The 19,794-nt window shown below is 39.7% G+C and overlaps 4 protein-coding genes across 8 annotated transcripts; 1 reads left to right on the top strand and 3 right to left on the bottom strand.

Annotated features, from left to right (window-relative positions):
• The first annotated feature begins 1,282 nt into the window (after positions 1-1,282).
• LOC116256324 (pentatricopeptide repeat-containing protein At5g50390, chloroplastic) lies at positions 1,283-5,254 on the top strand. The gene is made up of 2 exons (XM_031632666.2): positions 1,283-4,025; positions 5,118-5,254. Exon 1 carries the CDS (start codon positions 1,598-1,600, stop codon positions 3,674-3,676), a length of 2,079 nt encoding a protein of 692 aa, XP_031488526.1. The 5' UTR covers positions 1,283-1,597; the 3' UTR covers positions 3,677-4,025; positions 5,118-5,254.
• On the bottom strand, positions 4,679-7,136 carry LOC116256357 (22.3 kDa class VI heat shock protein). The gene is made up of 2 exons (XM_031632713.2): positions 6,636-7,136; positions 4,679-5,276 (listed from the first exon to the last, which is right to left on the bottom strand). The coding sequence occupies exons 1-2, from the start codon at positions 6,952-6,954 to the stop codon at positions 5,005-5,007; spliced, it is 591 nt and encodes a 196-aa protein (XP_031488573.1). The 5' UTR covers positions 6,955-7,136; the 3' UTR covers positions 4,679-5,004.
• Positions 7,137-9,331: 2,195 nt separating this feature from the next.
• On the bottom strand, positions 9,332-11,978 carry LOC116256334 (uncharacterized). 5 transcript variants are annotated; one of them, XM_050078348.1, is made up of 5 exons: positions 11,546-11,978; positions 11,224-11,347; positions 10,439-10,592; positions 10,231-10,341; positions 9,332-9,860 (listed from the first exon to the last, which is right to left on the bottom strand). In XM_050078348.1, exons 2-5 carry the CDS (start codon positions 11,243-11,245, stop codon positions 9,686-9,688), a joined length of 462 nt encoding a protein of 153 aa, XP_049934305.1. In that variant the 5' UTR covers positions 11,246-11,347; positions 11,546-11,978; the 3' UTR covers positions 9,332-9,685. The 5 variants fall into 5 exon arrangements, with proteins under 5 accessions (XP_049934305.1, XP_049934302.1, XP_049934301.1 ...); XM_050078345.1 differs by having other exon boundaries at positions 9,332-10,007; positions 11,224-11,338; positions 11,546-11,971; XM_050078344.1 differs by having other exon boundaries at positions 9,332-10,007; positions 11,546-11,969.
• Positions 11,979-13,147: 1,169 nt separating this feature from the next.
• LOC116246169 (uncharacterized) lies at positions 13,148-19,794 on the bottom strand. The gene is made up of 13 exons (XM_031617892.2): positions 19,520-19,794; positions 18,498-18,663; positions 16,985-17,065; positions 16,793-16,875; positions 16,589-16,704; positions 15,656-15,772; positions 15,439-15,551; positions 15,037-15,319; positions 14,044-14,124; positions 13,913-13,963; positions 13,737-13,814; positions 13,545-13,622; positions 13,148-13,474 (listed from the first exon to the last, which is right to left on the bottom strand). The coding sequence occupies exons 1-13, from the start codon at positions 19,527-19,529 to the stop codon at positions 13,430-13,432; spliced, it is 1,302 nt and encodes a 433-aa protein (XP_031473752.1). The 5' UTR covers positions 19,530-19,794; the 3' UTR covers positions 13,148-13,429.

Genomic DNA, 19,794 nt, shown 5'->3' with positions numbered 1-19,794 from the left:
ATGATAACAGTCTTCAGAATTCTTAAGAAAAAAGTTTTAAAACAGTTAATTCTTTTATACCCACAAAAGGAAAACCACCTCCTCTCAGAAATAGGAAGAATTTAATTAGGAATTGAGAAACTTATAAAACTGAACAGATCAGTGGCCACTTGGATTCTCAAGAAGCGAAGGTGACTGGTGCGGCTTTGAGAATATTAGGTGAATTTTTCAATGAAATTGGATCCAGTTTAACCTCTTCACGAAGCAGATTCAGTTTGGCTGGATATTAGAATTGTGTTCAGCTTTCCTGTTCATTTGGCGAACCACCTATTTCGCCTTCTATAAAGTTGCTTTTAAGAACATACAACGACAACCCATTAACTTGAGTGATGAAACTCATTTTACCTTCGAAAGGCCTTCAGCTCAAAGTACACTGTTGAGAAGGCAACAGTAAGTATGCCTGGTTAAACCAGTTCAGCTCGGTTTCCCGCCTAAAAAGTAAAACCTGGGTGGTCTTTTCCCATTTAATACCAACCCCTCTTATAGGGACAAGACCATGAGAAAACTTCCAGTGCACAACAGCAGTGTTCATGATTTGTTTCAGTTTCTTCGTCTCAACGCCCTTTAGAACTCTCCCCTTACAACCTGCTCCTCGGTTTCCCGACCCTGGGTGGACATTTCACATTTTTTTACTTTCACTGACGCTACATTGCTTATACATTCTTCCAAATTAAAGCCAAAATTGTGGAAATCTCTATGACCTCCAATAAATAATATATATTTGACTGCATTATGCGGCAGAGTGATCGCAAATAACTTGTCAAAGCATTTACCCTGTGAATGCATAAGTTTCGGTTCAAGTTTACGCTTGACAAAGTACTTACCTCACGCCCGCCCACTTGTCATTAGACGAATGCCAGATTTACTAGCTAGCAGGAAAAGGAACATACGATTTCGCGCCACTGATCTCACAGATGACTAATACGCATCATGATATTCTGTCGCGAATCTGAATCTATTCAGCGACTGCAATTGGATCGTAATCAGGTTTAGGTATAATAGCAAGTTTTGTCCCCCAATTTCAGTCTGGATCCAGCTCAACTTGAACCTGGATTACCTATAAATATGAAATTTAAAGTTGGTAGGACCTGATTTTCAGTGTTTTTTCTAGTATGTGTTTAGATCCAATTCAATCTCACATTGTTAGATTGGACTTAGTAATGCGTATGGCAAAATATGATTTTCGCTGCCACTTTAGATCCCAAAGGCTCAAGCAAAGCGTGCAAAATATCTCTGACTGAAGCAAAGAGGAATTACCATAAAAAATCACGAACTTCAAGCGGCTAAAAGAGTCAGGCCAACTAACCTATCGGCCAAGAGTCCTTCGGCGATACTTCCGGTGCTGATCCTCCGACGGAGATTCCAAGGTTCTCTCTCTCTCTTTCTCTCTCTCTCTGCGGAACCTCCAAAGTCCTCTTTTGAGTTCCCATGGATGGTTTTCAATGAAATTATCGATTGTCGATCTTCCCGACGGCCTCAGTCTCAGCCTCCAAGATACCCGTCGCCTCTTCCTTCTGCAGAACCCTTCTATCTGAGTTGAATCCATTCATAGCACGACATGTTGGCACAAGTTCACAGCATGAGCATCCAGAGTCAAGCTGCATCTCTCTCTTTGAGTTTAGACCCTCAACTTTGTATAGACTGGAAGCTGACCTCCTCTTGGCTTGAATCTTTTCCCACAAAGAGAAGAAAGCCCGCCGTCTGTTTCTCTCTTGATAGAGCTCTCCAGCCTAAGCCGACGCCCAGAAGGATTCAGGAAACTTTTGATGTAGAAACGAGCTCAAGGGAAAGCAGTATTAAAGAGTCGAGTTTGAGTGTTTGTGATAAGATTGATAGGCTTGTTTCATTGGGCAGATATAGCGAAGCGTTGGAATGGTTTGAGATCCTTGAGATTGGTAGCGAAGTTGTGCAGGGAAGTACATATGAGTCACTTGTTAATGCTTGTCTGGAGTTGAAGTCCATTAGAGCAGTGAAAAGAATTCAGCAACACATGGTGAAAAATGGGTTTCAGCCAGATCGGTACTTGGTGAATCGGGTGCTTCTTGTATACGTCAGGTCCGCGGCCATGGCCGGGGCTCGCCAGTTGTTCGAACAAATGCCGAATAAGGATTTGATATCGTTCAACATGATGATTACGGGATTCGTTGATTCGGGTGAATACGAGGAGGCTTTAATTTTGTTCTTACAGTTGTGGGAGGAGGTCTCGGATGCAAGTCCACGGACATTTGCATCTGTTCTTCGCGCTTGTGCAGGGTTGGCAAATATTTCTATTGGCAAACAGTTCCATTGCTGCTTGCTGAAGATGAAAATGAATAGAGACATTTTCATAGACTGTGCACTGATTGACATGTATGGTAAATGTGGAAGTATTAAGGACGCGCAGCTGGTGTTTGATGAAATGCCTAAGAAGACTGTGGTGGGATGGAACTCTATTATAGCTGCTTATGCACTTCATGGGTACAGTGAGAAAGCGATGGATTTGTATTATGAGATGCAACATCTGGGTGTGAAAATGGATCACTTTACATACTCCATGGTCGTTAGACTTTGCGTTCGATTGGCTTCTCATGAACATGCCAAGCAAGCTCATGCTGGTCTTATTCGAAACGGGTATGGGTTAGATATCGTTGCGAACACTGCACTTGTAGATTTCTACAGCAAGTGGGGAAGGCTTGAGGATGCGAGACATGTTTTCGACAATATGGTATCAAAAAGTATAATCTCGTGGAATGCCTTGATCGCTGGATATGGTAACCATGGGCGCGGAGGTGAAGCAGTTGAGTTGTTTGAGCTGATGCTTAGCAATGGAATGCGGCCTAACCATGTAACTTTTCTTGCTGTGCTATCTGCCTGCAGCTACTCTGGTTTATGGGAACAGGGTTGGCACTATTTTGAGTCAATGACTCGAGATTTTAAGCTTAAACCGAGAGCCATGCATTATGCGTGCATGATTGAGCTGTTAGGTCGGGAAGGCCATCTGGACGAGGCATTTGCTTTGATAAGAGATGCACCTTTTAAACCGACCAAGAATATGTGGGCGGCGTTGCTGACAGCTTGCAGGATGCACAAGAATTTGGAGTTGGGCAAGTTTGCAGCAGAGAAGCTTTTCGGGATGGAGCCTAATAAACTCAATAATTACGCGCTGCTTCTTAACATTTACAGTTCAACTGGCAAGGTTGAGGATGCCGCAATGGTTAGGGAGGCCTTGAGAAGAAGGGGTTTAAGATTGCTTCCTGCGTGCAGTTGGATCGAGATAAACAAAAGATCTCATGGTTTTGTTTTTGGGGACAAGTCTCATCCCCAAAGTGAAGAGATATATCAAAAGTTGGAAGACGTAACAAATGAAATAAGAACAATGGGATATGCTTCTAATAATGAGTCTCTTCTTCCTGATGTACAAGAGCAGGAGGAACATCCTGTTTCTTTCCACAGCGAAAAATTAGCTGTTTCTTTTGGGTTGATAAGTACTCCAGATTCCACTCCGCTGAATGTGGTACAGAGCCATCGCATCTGTAGGGACTGCCACGATGCCTTAAAGTTGATAGCTGCAGCCACTGGACGTGAAATTGTTGTGAGAGATGCTAGCCGATTTCACCATTTCAAACATGGTAATTGTTCTTGTGCGAATTACTGGTGATGCTGATGCACTTGGAGTAGTTTATTAGGAAGAAACAACCAAAATGAGTTGTGTATGAAAGATGTCGTTGGGACATGAAGCATGGTCGCCGTTGAGATATTCAAAAGGAAAGAGGTGATTAAGGGGTCACGTATTGCCCATTTATATACATGGTATGGAAAAAATCAAAACGACTAGTATGTAAGGTTTGATTGGGACATGAAATGGACATGACCCACTCGAAATGCAAGGAGCTGATTAGAGGCTTTCGAGTTGCACATTTTATACGTGGACGACAGGCGGAATATCATTCAATTTGATAAGTTCAGTAGCATCAAGTTTGAAGAGGCAGTAGGACTACTTTTTACAGGTAAAATCTCCCATTGAGTTGCAGAAGAGGCTTCACTTTTCCTTTTCATGAAATATAATTTTTTAGTGCCATATTCCTTTAGCCTCTCCTGCTAATGCCCTGTTTGTAGTCTGCTTCTTTACACACTATATTAAAAATGTAAATTTTTGGAAAAATTTACTAAGCAAACATGGGAAGTCATGTTGACGTATAAAATGCATTATGCAACATACATTCAGGATCGAATAAACATGTATACTCTTTTCTCTTTGTGCATTCATGAGGAATTTTTGGTTATTTAATTTCCTTTACGCGCACCAGGTTGTAATGTCCATTCAATTATTGATGCATGCTATTTCAGTATGGCTCTGAATCAAGTGTCTTCTTGCTTGCTTAAACGATCTATGCTACTTCAGAGGTTAAACCAAGCCACGTTTTTCTCTGCAACATACGTTTCTACTCTGCAAAGGTTATGTTCATTTAGCTTATGTGGTCTTCAAGTGCGGAACCGATTGAACAAAGTAACTCGATCGGAAAAAAATGCCATGGTGAGACATAGATAGTAACATGCAGCTATGACTGACAGAACCATGTTTGCACATCTTCTATACAAAGTAAGCCTGCAGTAGGATCACGAACTCCAAACAGCGATTCAAAATCTGAGATACTATGTCTCAAAGAAAGCAAAGATTTATTGAGCTTGAGAAGACACAGCACACTTGTTTTGTTTTGGTGGTGGGGTGGGGTTAAGGAATGTCATGTTCTTTCCTTTTTCAGTCATACTCATCAGTTTCTTTTAACCTGGCGATCTGTTCGATGAGACGATTAACATCTAAAATCAAGAATTCTTGCCTAAGACAGCAACTCTGTCAATCAAGTGATAGGATCCCATCCATACACATTACATACCATCATACTGTCTTGATATTATCAACATAAATACATCATTTTTTCTTTATTTTTAAGGATGAGATTAGTTCTTTTCCTTCAGATAATATGCTTACGAGTCTCTGGCCCTGTCAGCATTAGTGGGTGAGGAAGATTCACCATTCAAAATCTTGGGTATTTTGATTTCGAGAATATTTTCATCAATAAATGCTTCCAATTTTCCAGGATCTGAATTTTCGGGTGGTTCCAGCCGGCGAACGTATCCGCAATCCCACCAGTTCTGGCATCGCCAATCCTTACCACACTTCTCTTTGCTTTTCCACTGACCACTAATTTCCACGATCCTCCCTGCTACAGTTATCTGAAGATCGTTGGTTCTTCCTCCTGATGCGGACAAATGAACAAACGTTGTATCATTATACCATCCAAAATAGGTTGCAGGATAACATGGTCAGCCATTATATGAACATGATAATCTACCGTTCGGCTCAAAAAGGGAGAGAACAGGGAAGTTCGACATTGTTGGCCTACAAGGTATCGAACTCCCATCCCTCAAAACTAATGTCTTTACTATTGCATAAACTTGCTGAAAAGAAGGAAAATTCCAAGGAGCAATGTTTACTATTTCTAACACGTAATGCATTCTGATCTACCCTACGAATTTCGAATGGGCTTCCTGTTTGATTCACTGATTTCGTGGCTCTGTCTGGTGGATTTACAACGACAGTGCAACAAAATCAAGCCAATTTTAACTGTTTTATATTTAAGTTATGTATTTGAAGGTTGTAACTTATAATGGATTATTTACCAACAAAGAGAACACAGAAGATATTAAATACATAAAACCTGGCAAAGCCATGTTGAAGAATGCATCTCTATCGTGCCATGACCCTGTGATACTACAGTTTATTTTCCCTCATCTATTAAGTTTAACGAGCCAAAAACAAAAATAGGTGCTTGGCGTGGTTCAATTCCAACAAGCTCATTTAGTTTATAATCACCACACTCTAAAAATAGGACATATCGCGAGGTCAATATAAAGCAATTATTGCCGTTGGTCCCAAGAGGCATGCTCGAAGGGGTTTTACTAGCTACTTTTAAGAGGGTTCTGTAAATAAATAGGCTTGCAATCCTCTGGTTTTGGATAGTCATGAATCCTGAATCTTTCATGGGAGTTAGTTGCAAAGCCATAGGTCCACTCCGATCCCTAGAATTGTATCATCTTAAACCAAGAAAATTGGAGCTCGATTCTTAAGAATTTCTTTTTTCCACCTGAGCACAGTCGTTTAGCTCAATTTGTTTTTTAGGCTGTCTACGAAAGAAAGGGCTAAACCTGTGCTCGTTTATCTTGGTTCGATTTACTGGCGATCAAAACGCGGAGTTCACTCTACTCTGCGGATTCTAAAGTTCAGGCGATCAGGCCTGAGAAGAGCGAACCTGTGCAGATCTTAATCTGACTAACATAATTTCAAAAACTATTTTTTTTATAGAGCATTGTGATTTGATTCATATCTTTACAGTAGCTAGAAATTCCGGCCTTTTTCTTCAATACAGGCTTGCGAACTCCTTAATATAGCCGATCGTATGTATCATTTGTTTATTCATATCTGATCGGAATGATCAGAAGATCATTGTCCGTTTGTTCAGGTACTCAAGCCAAAGAAATAAAATCAAAAGATTCTGGTTATCTCGGGCAAGATCAAGTCCAATCCATCAATTCACGACTGAAGTTCGTAAATTTACCTGGTAATTCTGCTTTTAGGACATAGTCCGTCTCTGTTTCAAACCAGTCCACACCAAGAAAGCTGCCAGATTCCCGGTTGAAGCCCGAGAGCAGGCTCTCCGACTCAAAATCCCAGAGGGGGAACGCATCCGAGGGATCAAAGAACTTGCCGAACAACAAGGGGCTGAAGATGGAACACCCACTAAAGATCTTCTGCACAACACCATCACCAGCTTGAGAGAGCAGTGACTCGTAGACGTCTTCCCTTAGAGAGAGCCTCCATTTCTTCGGATCCCTGACTCTCTCCATCAGGACCTCGACTGCCTGACCACCTGCCATCTTCACCAAACCTAGCCAAATGGCTCTAGACCTCTGCAAATGATGAGGAGCGAGCAGTTTGAGAGCTATCGGCCTCTTTTTAGCAAAGACCTACTTTTTTGAAAAGCAAAAGAATGGATGCCCTTCTCTGCCCCATTTGAGAAAAGCAAAAAAGAATATTTGCTCTCTAGACCCTTCACTGTAGTTGGTTCGGGTAGTGAATGGTGTTAAAGAAATATGTTGCTTTTCATACTCTTTTCCCATGGGCAGTATGTATCCAACTCTAGTAGTTGCCGAACAGTAAGTTGTTTTCAGTTCTGATGCGAAACCACCGATTTGGACGGCCTAGTCAGCTTCTTCTTTCAAGTGTGTCCTGGTTTTAAGACCCAAATGCTGAATTCATGTAACCTAAAAGTAGTATCATATTGATGAAATAGAAAAATTTTTGAAAAGTTTATGCAGTTGCATCAGGCAACTATATTTGTCATATTCAAGACGGGGTTCAGGTCAACTTTGAAGTGTCATTACAATTGCTATCAAAGTGAAGTTCAACATTTAATTCTGGAGTCAGAAACTCTGTGATCTGTTCCTAAGGGCAGTGAATTGTAATACCTCATGTCGGGGTTGCAAATGCTCAAAATAGATTCTGATGTGTCCACTAGTTGGCCTACTATGGAGATTTGAGCCTAGTCTGAGCCGATAGTGGATCCATGAGGCTGTTAAGAATCAAGGTCAAGTTCTGTGTATCCTTGTGAGCGAAGCCACAACTCAACTAAGGACAGGATCCAGGCTTCGTTCACGTCTGATAGAGCCTCTGATTTATGCAGATGGGATCCTCTATTACTGCATGAAATGTATTCTATCTTACTGCTGAAATATTTTCTGGTTGTAGAAAAATTTATATACAATTTTTTTTTCATGCCAATCTTTGTATTTTTTTCTCAATACTCTATCGAGACAATATTTGTCAGGGTTTATGGAATACAAGCACGGTTAAATGCGAAAACTTTGTACGTTTTTCTTAATTGCTTGCTCATGTCAGATCAATGATTGAGACTACTAATTCAAACGGAAGCGGCCAACTCATAAACATGGCTGCAATCCAAATTTCAGAAGAGCTAATTAGATGTGCCTATTCATCAATCAAATTGGTTGAATAGTGATTATTAATACATGCAAGTTCTCCTTCTTTCAAAAATGTTATGCTTGTTAGGATTTTTTTCAACATAATTCCAGGACATGGAGAGATCTTCCATAGCATGGACCTTTTTTTTCCTTTTTGGCTATAGACTTTAAGGTTCAAGTGCTTTGACAATTCACTTTCAGTTTATTCTTGACACATACCGTGTCCCAGTTGAGGCTCTTTCAATGCAAAAGCTGCAATTGGGCCAGGTATTAGACCAAACATATTTTAAATCCAATACCCGCCGCATCTGATATTGCCCCCTTGGCATGATAAAATCAAATCACAAGGCAGATTGGAATCCTAAATTTCAGAAAATGAATTTCGGATAGCACATCCGCTCAGATCAAAGATCCGAGTATTCTTGATTCGCTTCACCATTCCTGGTGGAACATATTACATATGGACCCTGGTGTCTCATCATATAATACGAACTAAGCTGCCAAGAACGGAGGGCTGGTCTGGATTGGGGGCATGTTTGAGTAGTGTTAATTGTCTGTCGGCCCGGGTGTGGTTTCCCCTCGTAATAAATCAAGGAAAAAAACGAAAAGAATTGTCACAAGAATGCTCTCCAGTGTCTAATCTCATCAGCTTCAATGGTTTATTGTTGCTGAACATTTCACCCTCTTGGTTCTGTTGTGCAGGACTGCATTAAGAACAGTGGCATACCATATAGCTGTTTCTACAACAGCAGGGTCAGCGATTCAGAAGCCAAATCAGAGCTCGGACTTCTCCTTTCAGAGACTCGCTGCGCTGGAGAATGAACAGGAGTTAAGTCGATATCAGATCATTTCTTTCCATGACGCACAAGGATCAACCACTTGGCAATTTCACTGCTATCGGTACATTGACGACGGAATGCTGACAAGAGTGAATACGAGAGGCCGAATTCTAGCTTGTTAATTGGATGCACTTGATGGCGCCATCTCCTCCCAATAGAAATGCTCATAGGTGGACAGTGGACTCCACCAGGCTAGATGAGTTAGCGTGCCGTCTCAGTTGAGGACTTGAAAGAGTTCAGTACATAGCGCCACGTCTTTTGCCTTTTCTCTATTCCAGAACTAAGACACGCAATTGCAGAGTGCAGACTACACGTGTCAAGGATCCAGCAAAGAGAAAGCGGTTGAAGGTGGTTGCTCAATTGAGAAAATCAGAAAATGCTTATTCCTGGGCGGTGAAAGAAGACTGCAGTTTAACCATGTTGAGCTACTTACATCATCACAAGCTCCATAACAGCATTTTATAAACGCAACTGGCAGTGCAACGAAAGTGTGAAAGAGGTCTAGAAGAAAGTAGGAACCGAGAACCTACCAGCTTTTATTTTACAAATTGACAAAAAGTTGAATACCAAATATGAATTTGTATAGACCAATAAGCTAACATGTTGGCTTTTAGAAAGAGCATAGTGACGACACAAAATCTCATTGCCTTCGAGAAACAGGCGATGCAGATCCATTCTTCAGCATAGCATCACCAGTTATGTTAAGAAACGTACAGCTGAGAAATGTCCGACCACCTCAGAAACCAAAATGCATTTCTTTGACATTGTCTTTTCTTGCATTGATAAACTTAGCCAGCTATATTTGATTCTATTACTGCAATGATTCCAGAAGCAGGAGATTCACTAACGACACTCTTGAGTTTCTCTTTGAAACTTTCCAGCTTCCCGCAGTATGAAGCATCACCCAAAACATTCGGTTGTATCAAGTCACCTGAAGAATCTGGACCACTGTCCAGAGGTTTTCTGTTCATTACATCATCATGAAAAAATATTAGTGCCTCATTTGATGAAACAGAGTGTGTAGCTTCATATAGGGCCTGAAGCTCGTCTCCTTTATCAGATCTTCCAATTAGCTTCTCCTTCAACTCATCCGGGAGGCAACTCAATGTACTTAAAAGTGTTTTCCAGCACGTCAAAGAACAAGAAAAAGACCAAAAGCAAAATTTAGTCGATGAACAAGAATAGGCACCCATAGATGCAATTTTCCAAAATCAGACTACAGCAGAAAGCTTTATCTTGATAAAAGTTTGTAAAATTAGTAGAAATGAAATTGGATCACCTCCCTTCCCAGTTTAACTTGAGAACGACAGTGATAACTGAAATCAGCCGTTACCTGGTAATGCCTCTCACCAACCCCCAGTTGTATCCTGCCATCACAGATTCCCTGAAACCAGCATTGAAACCTTCCTGTGCAGAAGCTTCCTTCCCCGCCATTAATCCATCTCTATACCCAATCTAAAGAGCATGTTACGAAAACCTTACAAAAATCACAACATATTGTTTCAAGAAAAGACAATATGATATAAATACAATAAGTATACAATCTGAGATTGCTTCGGGATACTGTATGAAATTGATTCTGCCTCCTCTTCCACTCCCTATCAAGCTCTGATTTACCATCACGACCATCATCCCTATACCCATCAGAAGCTGAATCCTCGCACCAGAGATCATCATCGCCTTCGTCCACACAAACTGCAAGACAAAATTTCAAGCCAAAACACGACATTTGGTGCCACGGACATAACGTGAATATGTGATCAAGCAACATCAAAGACCAAGAGAAGAATGCAAAGACCCAATCTAATCCTCAAACCATAAAAAATATGTAAACAGAGCATCAAACAATTTGTCTACTTGAGATATCGAAACGGCAAATGAAAAGAAGAAACATAATGTAATTTGATAAAAAAAAAAAAGAGAAGAAGACTTACTGATCTACTGTTGATTATTTTCATTAACAGCCATATGAGAGAGAGAGAGAGGAAGAGAAGGACAAAGAACCGATCCACTTAGCCTCCATAACGGCATCCCTAATCCCAAACTCAACATTTCTCAATACCACATAGAGAGACACCACATGGAGAGAACATTCCTCAATACCAGAGAGAGAGAGAGAGAGAGAGAGAGAAATAGATACTCAACATTATGAAGCCATCAAGAGGTTGTTGGAGGCAAAAACCGCAAGTACCAGCGGTAGAACAACAACAGAGAACAGAAAAATAAAGAACAGCGAGAGAGAGAGAGAGAATTGATTCTTCAACATTACAAAACCCAACAAGAAGTTGGGGCAGATTACAGGGGTTGGGGTTGGGGAGAGAGGAACCTGGGCGTGCGCCGGTCGGCATGCTAGAGGAGCGTTGAATGCTGGAGGACCTTAATGCTGGCAGAGGTAGGTCGCACAAGGGATGTAGGGAAAGGATCAGGCACGGCAAGATTTGCTGGAGAACCTTAAAAAGAGAATTGCCGTTAAGAAAATGGAACCAAAAGATGTTTGCAAATAAGTCAATATTATAAATGGGTAGGCCGTAAAATCTTTGTTATAAGGGAAATAGTTCAGCATAGCGCATCACCAACAACCGCAGCAGAACCCTCTACAATCTCGCCTATCAAGGAGGGAGGAAGAAAGATAAGATAGAGCGCCTTACCTCTCACCACAGAGAATTGCTTCCACTGCCGTTGCTGAGAAGGACGAAGGCCACTGCTCTGTCAAAGAAGAAGAGCTGCACGGCGTTCGGCCAAAGCTAAATTTACCAGGGGAAATAGCCGGACCCCCTCTGACGGACCATTTTATTTGCCCCGATAACTTTCAAGCAGAATCCATGGAAAGGGCCAAAAAATTTTCTTTATGATTTGGTGAGAGGCGGAAAAGCAGTACGCTTTTGAAATCCTTCCCCTCTTCAACAATGTTTCTCATGGCAATCAAACGCTGCGTAATTCCGCCCTATTCCTCTGCAGTCTAACAAGCTCCATTAACATAAGCCCAAAAATGGAATAATAAGAGTCCATCTACAAGATCAGGAGAAGCGGAAGCCCCCTCTCTGGGCCTTGAAAAGCTTAAGTTTGTCTAGAGTTGATGAAGAGATTACCTATTGTTTGGCTTTGCTTACAATAACATCCGTTTTTACTTTTCTGAATTTCCGTTCAAACGTTGGAAAAGTATACGACTAACTTGTTCCAATGGCCACCACTTATTGGGGTTATTTTGTCTTATCTAACAGTCCCTTTAAGCAGCCAACTTCAAAGCGGCTCTAGTTTTCATCTCATTGATCAAGATTTATGCCCTAGGCAATCATCAAACAATGAGACATGGCTAATTGTAGAATCCCAAAGCTATAACTCAGTATTTCTTATCACATGTACTCACATCTTTTTCTTCTACGATTTTACTCTGTGACTGTGACTTTACGCACTTAAGACATCAAGCGTTTGCCTAGAAGATAGCAGATAAATGGTTAGAGATTTGGGCAGTCGGTCAGATTAATTAGGAGAAGGAAAAGGCAAAGAAATGAGACGCATGCATTAACCTATATTGACGTTCACGAGTAGGATTTAACTAAAAAAGAATTGTAATATTTTCTATCGATAATTTTCCGATTTCAAAACACGTGTAGTTGGGAAGATACTCAAAAGAGACCAAAAGTACCCATACACGTGTGATTGGGAAGATACTTAAAAGAGACCAAAAGTACCTATTTCAGGGTTTTTTCACCTATGATCTGAATAAAAAACGGTAGACCAAAGCATCACACATATACTATTTTGCAATTCAACATGAATAATGCCTACAGTCCAATTTCAATAGACAACCAAACTTTTACCAACCTATCAATCCGGAATACATGATTAAAAAGGTACCTAAAAAAAACTGGTGATTGCTTCCACCTAGAATCGATTTTTATTTTTCCAATAAATAGCCTTGTATAACATGGACAAGAAGTTTCCGTCGTTCAAATTCAAAATCCCAACACCTTAAAAGGGGCCTACAGGTTGCGCCTGGGGTACACTAGGATATGTATCGTCCACACGCCAGGCAAACCATTGGACATCTTGCACCGCAATCTTGCGGCGGCGCTCCACAAGTCGTCTGCTTGGATCATAATGATCCACCAACCTTTGGAAACCGGGTTACACATAACGCAACAGTTATCGTAAGAAAATGACCGTGTCAGACCAAACATACATAGGCCCAATCCAGTGAAACGCAAAAAAAAAACAAAGGGGGAGGGGTGGGAGAGAGAGATAAGGCCTAAAAGCATCAATCAGAAACGTTGTTTGATCTTCACTGATGTTCGCATTGCATCGGAATACAAATCCCAGCCACTTTCGGAGATCCAACTCTAGCATTTACATGCATTAACAACATTCATGCCGGCAGTGGCCAACCAAGTACCTAAATTTGGCCCCTGCAAAAAATTGTATAAACTACAAACAATTCCCCACGGTAGAAAAGTTACAGGAGGCAGCATCTACAATACAAACTGAGGAAATTAAAGGGCCTTCACCAATAATACTTCAGACCAAACATACAGCTAATCCTCGACCACGTTGATGCTGTAGTGTCCATAATTACCAACCTGTTTCAAAAGCATTCATTAAGAACAAGAACAACCATAGGAAGAGAGAAAGAGAGAGAGATATATATACCCGAGCATTTGACCTTTGCTTGTTCAACTCTTGAGTTCTGGCCTTGTTTAAAACCGAATTTGGTGACAAGTACATCCTCTGCATGAAAAGTAAATACATCCAAAAGCACCAAGGATGCAAAATGTCATAACTAAGTAACTTGAATCAGCTTCTTTATAACACATAGTTCTACAATCTCATGAGCACTTTTACCTTCTCCTTTGTTGATAATACTTGTTTCTTGCTCTGTTTTGGTTTAAAATCAAAAACATCATGTAGAAAAGTATTGCCCTGCAAATAATGCATATTTCATTAATTTTATGTACTGATGATCATCCATCAAAAAGGGATTCTCGTAAAAGCGGAATAACAAAACCAGGAAGACTTGCCAGCAAATGTGTCTGAAAGCCACCTCCAAGAAAGTTTTTGAACATGTTCATCTACATTAGCACAGGCCCAGATTTGTCATCCCATAATGTCAATCATTGACTACAGCATTGAGAGATGTGCAAACTTATACCTGTATTGACTGCATCCAGGAAGTAACCCTCAAACATTCAGAGTTGCTCAACTTAACAGAAACATCTGGTCCTACTCCCTCCTGCAAGATCGTCAAAGTAATCAAATCTAAGTTACAATGACTGTCTTAACAACCATTTCGCACAAACACAAGGACATGCAACTACATATAACAGACTTAACAGTTCAACCTCATATACCTTTTAACTAAGAATAATTTATAACGAACAAAAACAAACAACTAATATCCTTCTAGAGCAGGCAACCAGAGGTCCAACAAACCCCATAGCAGACAAGAGATGAATATACTTTTGTGAGAACTTTTTCTCTTTAACAAAACTGCCTGTATGAACTTTTTCTGTTTTTCACAAGAAGAATATCTTCCTCATCTTCAACTTAGCCTAACAAATGTTCCCTATAGTGCAATGGCCAAGTGAAAAGCTGCAGAGAAAAGGCCAGGCTTGCAAGGGCAGGCCTATCTCAGAACAACTAGCACTAATAGCAGGTACATGACAGAAACAAACAGGTCAACCAAAAAAAATGGCAGGGTAATAGCGTAATGTCACATGCATCCAGCATAATGAGTTCAAAGGAAAGACAACAAGAGGAGCCAGAAAAGCTAACCCGACCCTTTCGTATCAGTAAAAATTGGTGTCACCCTTGATTAAAGTGAAGAGATGGTTAAGCTTACATGACACACGCTATGCTCCATGACAATGCAAATAAGAACTTGTAAAGCCATACATGCAGAGAATATAAAATTTGTCACATATTTATGGGGAGTGAAATTCTGTAAAAATACGCATGCAACAGCCTGCCTTATTCTCAGATACATAGTCCATTTCTAGATGAAGCCCAGAAACAATTCATGTTCTAGCACCAATGCAGTGAAAATATTAGGAGATTTGTGTTGCATTGACATTTATACAAAGCAAACTGGGTACATAAACAACAAAGTTGAAAGCTCAGCAGAGCAAAACTTTGCAAAACTAACCTCTATGTAGGCCAGAACATCATAGAAAAAGCTACGCTGACTACCCAGTTCTTTCTTTGATGTTCCTCTTCCACCAGCTTCGATTGAGAGATCCTTCATTTGATGGATAACATCTTCATATGTACTTCTTGACAAGTTTCCACTGACAGACTCGAAGGGCTCTCCATCATCAAATTTGGATGCACTTATGTTTGCCCTCTCAAAGATTATAACAATCCCTTCTCCAGCAGCAAGCCGCACAGATCGTTCATCCATTTTTAACAGTGGAATCAAAGCATTGAATCTAACATCAAATTTAAGCATTCGGCTGTTAGATTATTTTTTTCTTTTTTGTTGTTGGGAAGGAGAATGTTTATGGTTACCAAGAAGCATAAAGGAAAAAGAAACAAAGTCAATATTTACCCTTTCAGACAAAAAGAGTCAATTTGTTCTGCAGTTGCAGTCGTCAGAAGGAATGCCCATGAAGTTAGCGCAGCTGCCCTAACTTCATGATTTGGCTCAGTGATTCCAGAGGCCTTCAAGGATAAAGTGCATACAGGATAAAAAAACCATATACTCAATATTATTAACGTTAGTATATTAATAAAGTAGATAACATCAGGAAAGAAATTATATTAACCTTATTGGCGAATAAAGCCTTATTATATGAACCAACTTGCCAGAGAACATTCAGCGTGGTATCTGTATCCTCATCATTGCCCACAACAAAGGTCATAATAGCAAGAGATTTCAGTGCCTGAAAAATATTCATTGTGGTAAGCCATAGATAAACAAGGAATTCGGAAAACACAGCTATCTGGCATGCAGCTTAAAAGGGCCAATGTTTCACTCACCCTTAGGCTATGTCACATGGACACGGCAAAATGGGCCACGTACCGGTGTCGACACACTCTAACACCTGGATACCGACACTTGGACACGGCAGGATACGTTTTGGATCAGGTCTGGGTCAGACCCGATCCGAACCACTTTATTAACCCGACATTCTTTGTTTTGTTTGAGACTTTCTTTCTTATGACTTATGAGATTGGTGATGAACAATGTTTTGTTTGAGAATATGAGACTTTCTTTCTTATGACTTATGAGATTGTAAGAGTGAATTATTAATTTAATGTTTTTTTTAATTTTATTATCCTTTTTAATTTTTTAGAATATAAAATTCGCCGTGTCCGCGTATCCTAAAATTTTGAAAATTGTCGTGTCCGCGTACCCGTGCCCGTACCCTTATCGTACCCATACCCATGTGACATAGCCCTTAGGTTAGTCTTAATTTTCTCAGTATTAGGACAAGTACAATAAGAAATGCAAAAAAAGGTTGTCCATCTGTCAAGGCTGATTTTTATCAACAGCAGGCCCCAATAAACACAAGGATAGTCAATGTTTTGCGGCTTAAACCACCATAACTGATCAAACCCAGTCAGGTCTAATCTAACACTCTATTTGGCCTAACTGCTGTGACCTGAGTCAGCCAATCTAACCTTTCTATAGTACAATAGCAGCCACAGAAATCATCACATAACTAAGTCACCAGAAGAGAACAAGAATGACATACCGAAACACGACTAGCAACATTTGTTCCCTGTTTAGAAATGCGAGATAGATGGGAACTTGATTCACTGTATATCATAGGAGCCAATTCACTCTCTCCTACCGTAATAATAAGCAAGCCTGCAGAACAAAATGGTTGGTCAAGAACTATAGATTTGGAACCTATGGTCAAACAGTCTAACAGATTAATAGATGAAGTTATTCTCACCCAACACACGTGCAGCCAAGGAAATCTCAGAAGCAGCACCTTTTTTGAGGATGGAAACACACTGATGGAGCAAAGTTTCACCCCTGCATAAGACAAACGTGATAATGAAATGAACAATTCAAAAATTAGGCACTCCTCCTTTGTGACATATATCAGTAGCAAGTTATTAATACTGTGAGACTATACACTCACTTGTCTACTGCAAAGTCCACATGTATCCCACTCATAAGTACCTTGCACAAGCCATTTAGTCCAGCTTCTCTGGTTGATAACCTGGAAAAAGTTGCATGTTTCTTGATAAACAAAGAGAAATATAAGTGACATAATTAGCACCCATTACACCTACAAATAGAAGTTTACAACTAATCATATGCTTCTAAGTTTGAAAATCCTTGATACAAGAAAATTACACGTTTAAAGCCATTAATTTAGACAAGTGCATCAGTTGCCCATAACGATATAATATTCTAGAACCATATTTTAAGAATATGATGAGAATTTAATTACATAAGAATTTAATAACCTATTTACTAATATGAATGCCATAGTTAATGGTACAATTATAAATCTGAAAATCATGATACAAAAGCAAGACATACATAAAGCTAATAACTTTGACAAGCATCGGCTCCTATCATCTAATACAACTGTCTTTTAAGAATGTGATGAGAATTTAATAACCTATTATGGCAAGATATATAGTCCAGCTTCTCTGGTTGTTAACCTGGAAAAAGTTGCATGTTTCTTGATAAACAAAGAGAAATATAAGTGACATAATTAGCACCCATTACACCTACAAATAGAAGTTTACAACTAATCATATGCTTCTAAGTTTGAAAATCCTTGATACAAGAAAATTACACGTTTAAAGCTATTAATTTAGACAAGTGCATCAGTCGCCCATAACGATATAATACTCTAGAACCATATTTTAAGAATATGACGAGAATTTAATAAAATAAGAATTTAATAACCTATTCACTAATATGAATGCCATAGTTAATGGTACAATTATAAATCTGAAAATCATTGATACAAAAGCAAGACATACATAAAGCTAATAACTTTGACAAGCATCGGCTCCTATCACCTAATACAACTGTCTTTAAGAATGTGATGAGAATTTAATAACAACCTATTATGGCAAGATATATAAGTGCCACAACCAAGTACACGTCATAAACATTAAAAACATTCACATGAAAGAGATACATGCTTTAAGCGAATAACTTAGGTAAGCCTCAGTTGATACAACTCACTACAAACTGCATTTTAGAACATTCAACATTTAATTCTAGGCATATGATGTTAGTGAAAGATACTGCAAAGTGAAGCAAGCCACGACAAAAAAATGTTAACAGAAGTTGATAATTCAAAAGATAGCAAGACATTGCTGTCTGTTCAATCTTGGAATGCATTATGAAATCCTGAAAGCACACATGAATATGCACGACGGCAAAAATGCCAAAGTCAGAAATAACACAGACGCAAACACTACGTAATGCCAATATACAGTTTCATACAGGCTAACAAAGTATATGAAACTAACAAAGTAAAACGGCGTCCAACCAGTGGAGTAACTATTCTGTTGTTTGCGAGAAAGACAATGTATAATAAGATGGGTTCGTGAAATTTTGACGGCCATCAAAAGAATCCACTAAAAACCAACAAAATGAAGGAAATTAAGAAGAAAGGATGATCGAACCTCTTCTCATAAAGAGCATCCAAGTAGTTATCGAGTTCAGCTGTATCACTGCGAACCTCATCGACTTCTGGCGCCAATGAAAGCTCGGACGACTCAGCTGTTGAAACCGTACTAAGGGTTTCGTCATCGCTAGCAAAGAATGAAGCAGCTCGACGGCGGCCCTTTCCTGCCAATGCAAGAGGACAACTTTCACCAGAAGAAGGCAGAGAAAGAACTTGTTTATTTTTCTTGAAGGTTTTCATCTTGTTAGGGGTTAGATGCTAAAAAAAAGAGACAAAATTACCTCAGGACCGTTGCTTCGAAATTTAATGCGCAAATTTTTAGAGCCGTATTTCTATCCGCTGAACGAAGAGTAGGGACTAAATTTGGAGAAATATAGTGTTTCCAGAGCCAGAGATCGATCAGATAGAATATCCAAAAGAAGAGGAAAGAAAAACTCCCTTCATTTAATTTAAGATATATACAGAAATTTAAAAAAAAAAGAAACACGCCAAAAACATAGCGAAGGAACGAAAAAAAAATGTTTAAAAATAAAACGAATTTTTCGATTCAAACTTTCCGTATAAAACAGAAGAGAGAAATTTCTTTAAGACATATTTTTCATGAACTTCTTAAACATTTGTTGCAAAAAAAGAAAAGAAGTCCCGAAAACGAAGAAGGAAAAAAAATGGTCTGCATCTCTCAAACACCAATGAGAGAGATAGGAAGGGGGAAAAAACAAAGAAGCCCTAATCTCACACATTAATCATCCCCTAAATCAAGAAAAAACGAAAATCGCAGAACAAGTAGAAATATCGCCCACGCTACCGTAAAAAAGAAAATGAAAACAGCTGAAAAAGAAAAAAGGAGAATACACTCATCAGCACAGAAACATTTATTCCAGACAAGGGAATCCCTAATTTTTCAAGCCCAAATTCAGAACAGAAAGGAAAAGAAGTTTTGCTATATGGAAACACAAGGAAAAGGGGGTAGAAAATAAAGCAGGGAAGAAAACCAAACCAAAAAAGAGAGAAGAAACGCACCTTTCCCCATTCCTCCCTTCTCCTCCTTCCCCTTTCTTCCCTACCTTCACCTCCTAAAGGTAATCTCTGTGCTTGTTGAGAAAATGAGACCAAAAACACGAAAAAACGAAGCAAAAGATCATGGTCTTGAGAGATGCGAAGCGGAAAATCCCAGAGGCGGCCATCCAGAAATCGCGATCGGAGAAAAGACGCAACGGTTTGCGCGAGTTTTATACGCCCATAAACGGTGGCCGACGCCAGGCAAGAGGAAAGTGAGGGGGCGAAAGGCCGCAAAC

This window comes from Nymphaea colorata, chromosome 1 (assembly GCF_008831285.2).
Source record: "Nymphaea colorata isolate Beijing-Zhang1983 chromosome 1, ASM883128v2, whole genome shotgun sequence".
In the NCBI taxonomy this organism is placed as follows: Eukaryota; Viridiplantae; Streptophyta; class Magnoliopsida; order Nymphaeales; family Nymphaeaceae; genus Nymphaea; species Nymphaea colorata.
This window is presented reverse-complemented; position numbering and strand designations above follow the sequence as displayed.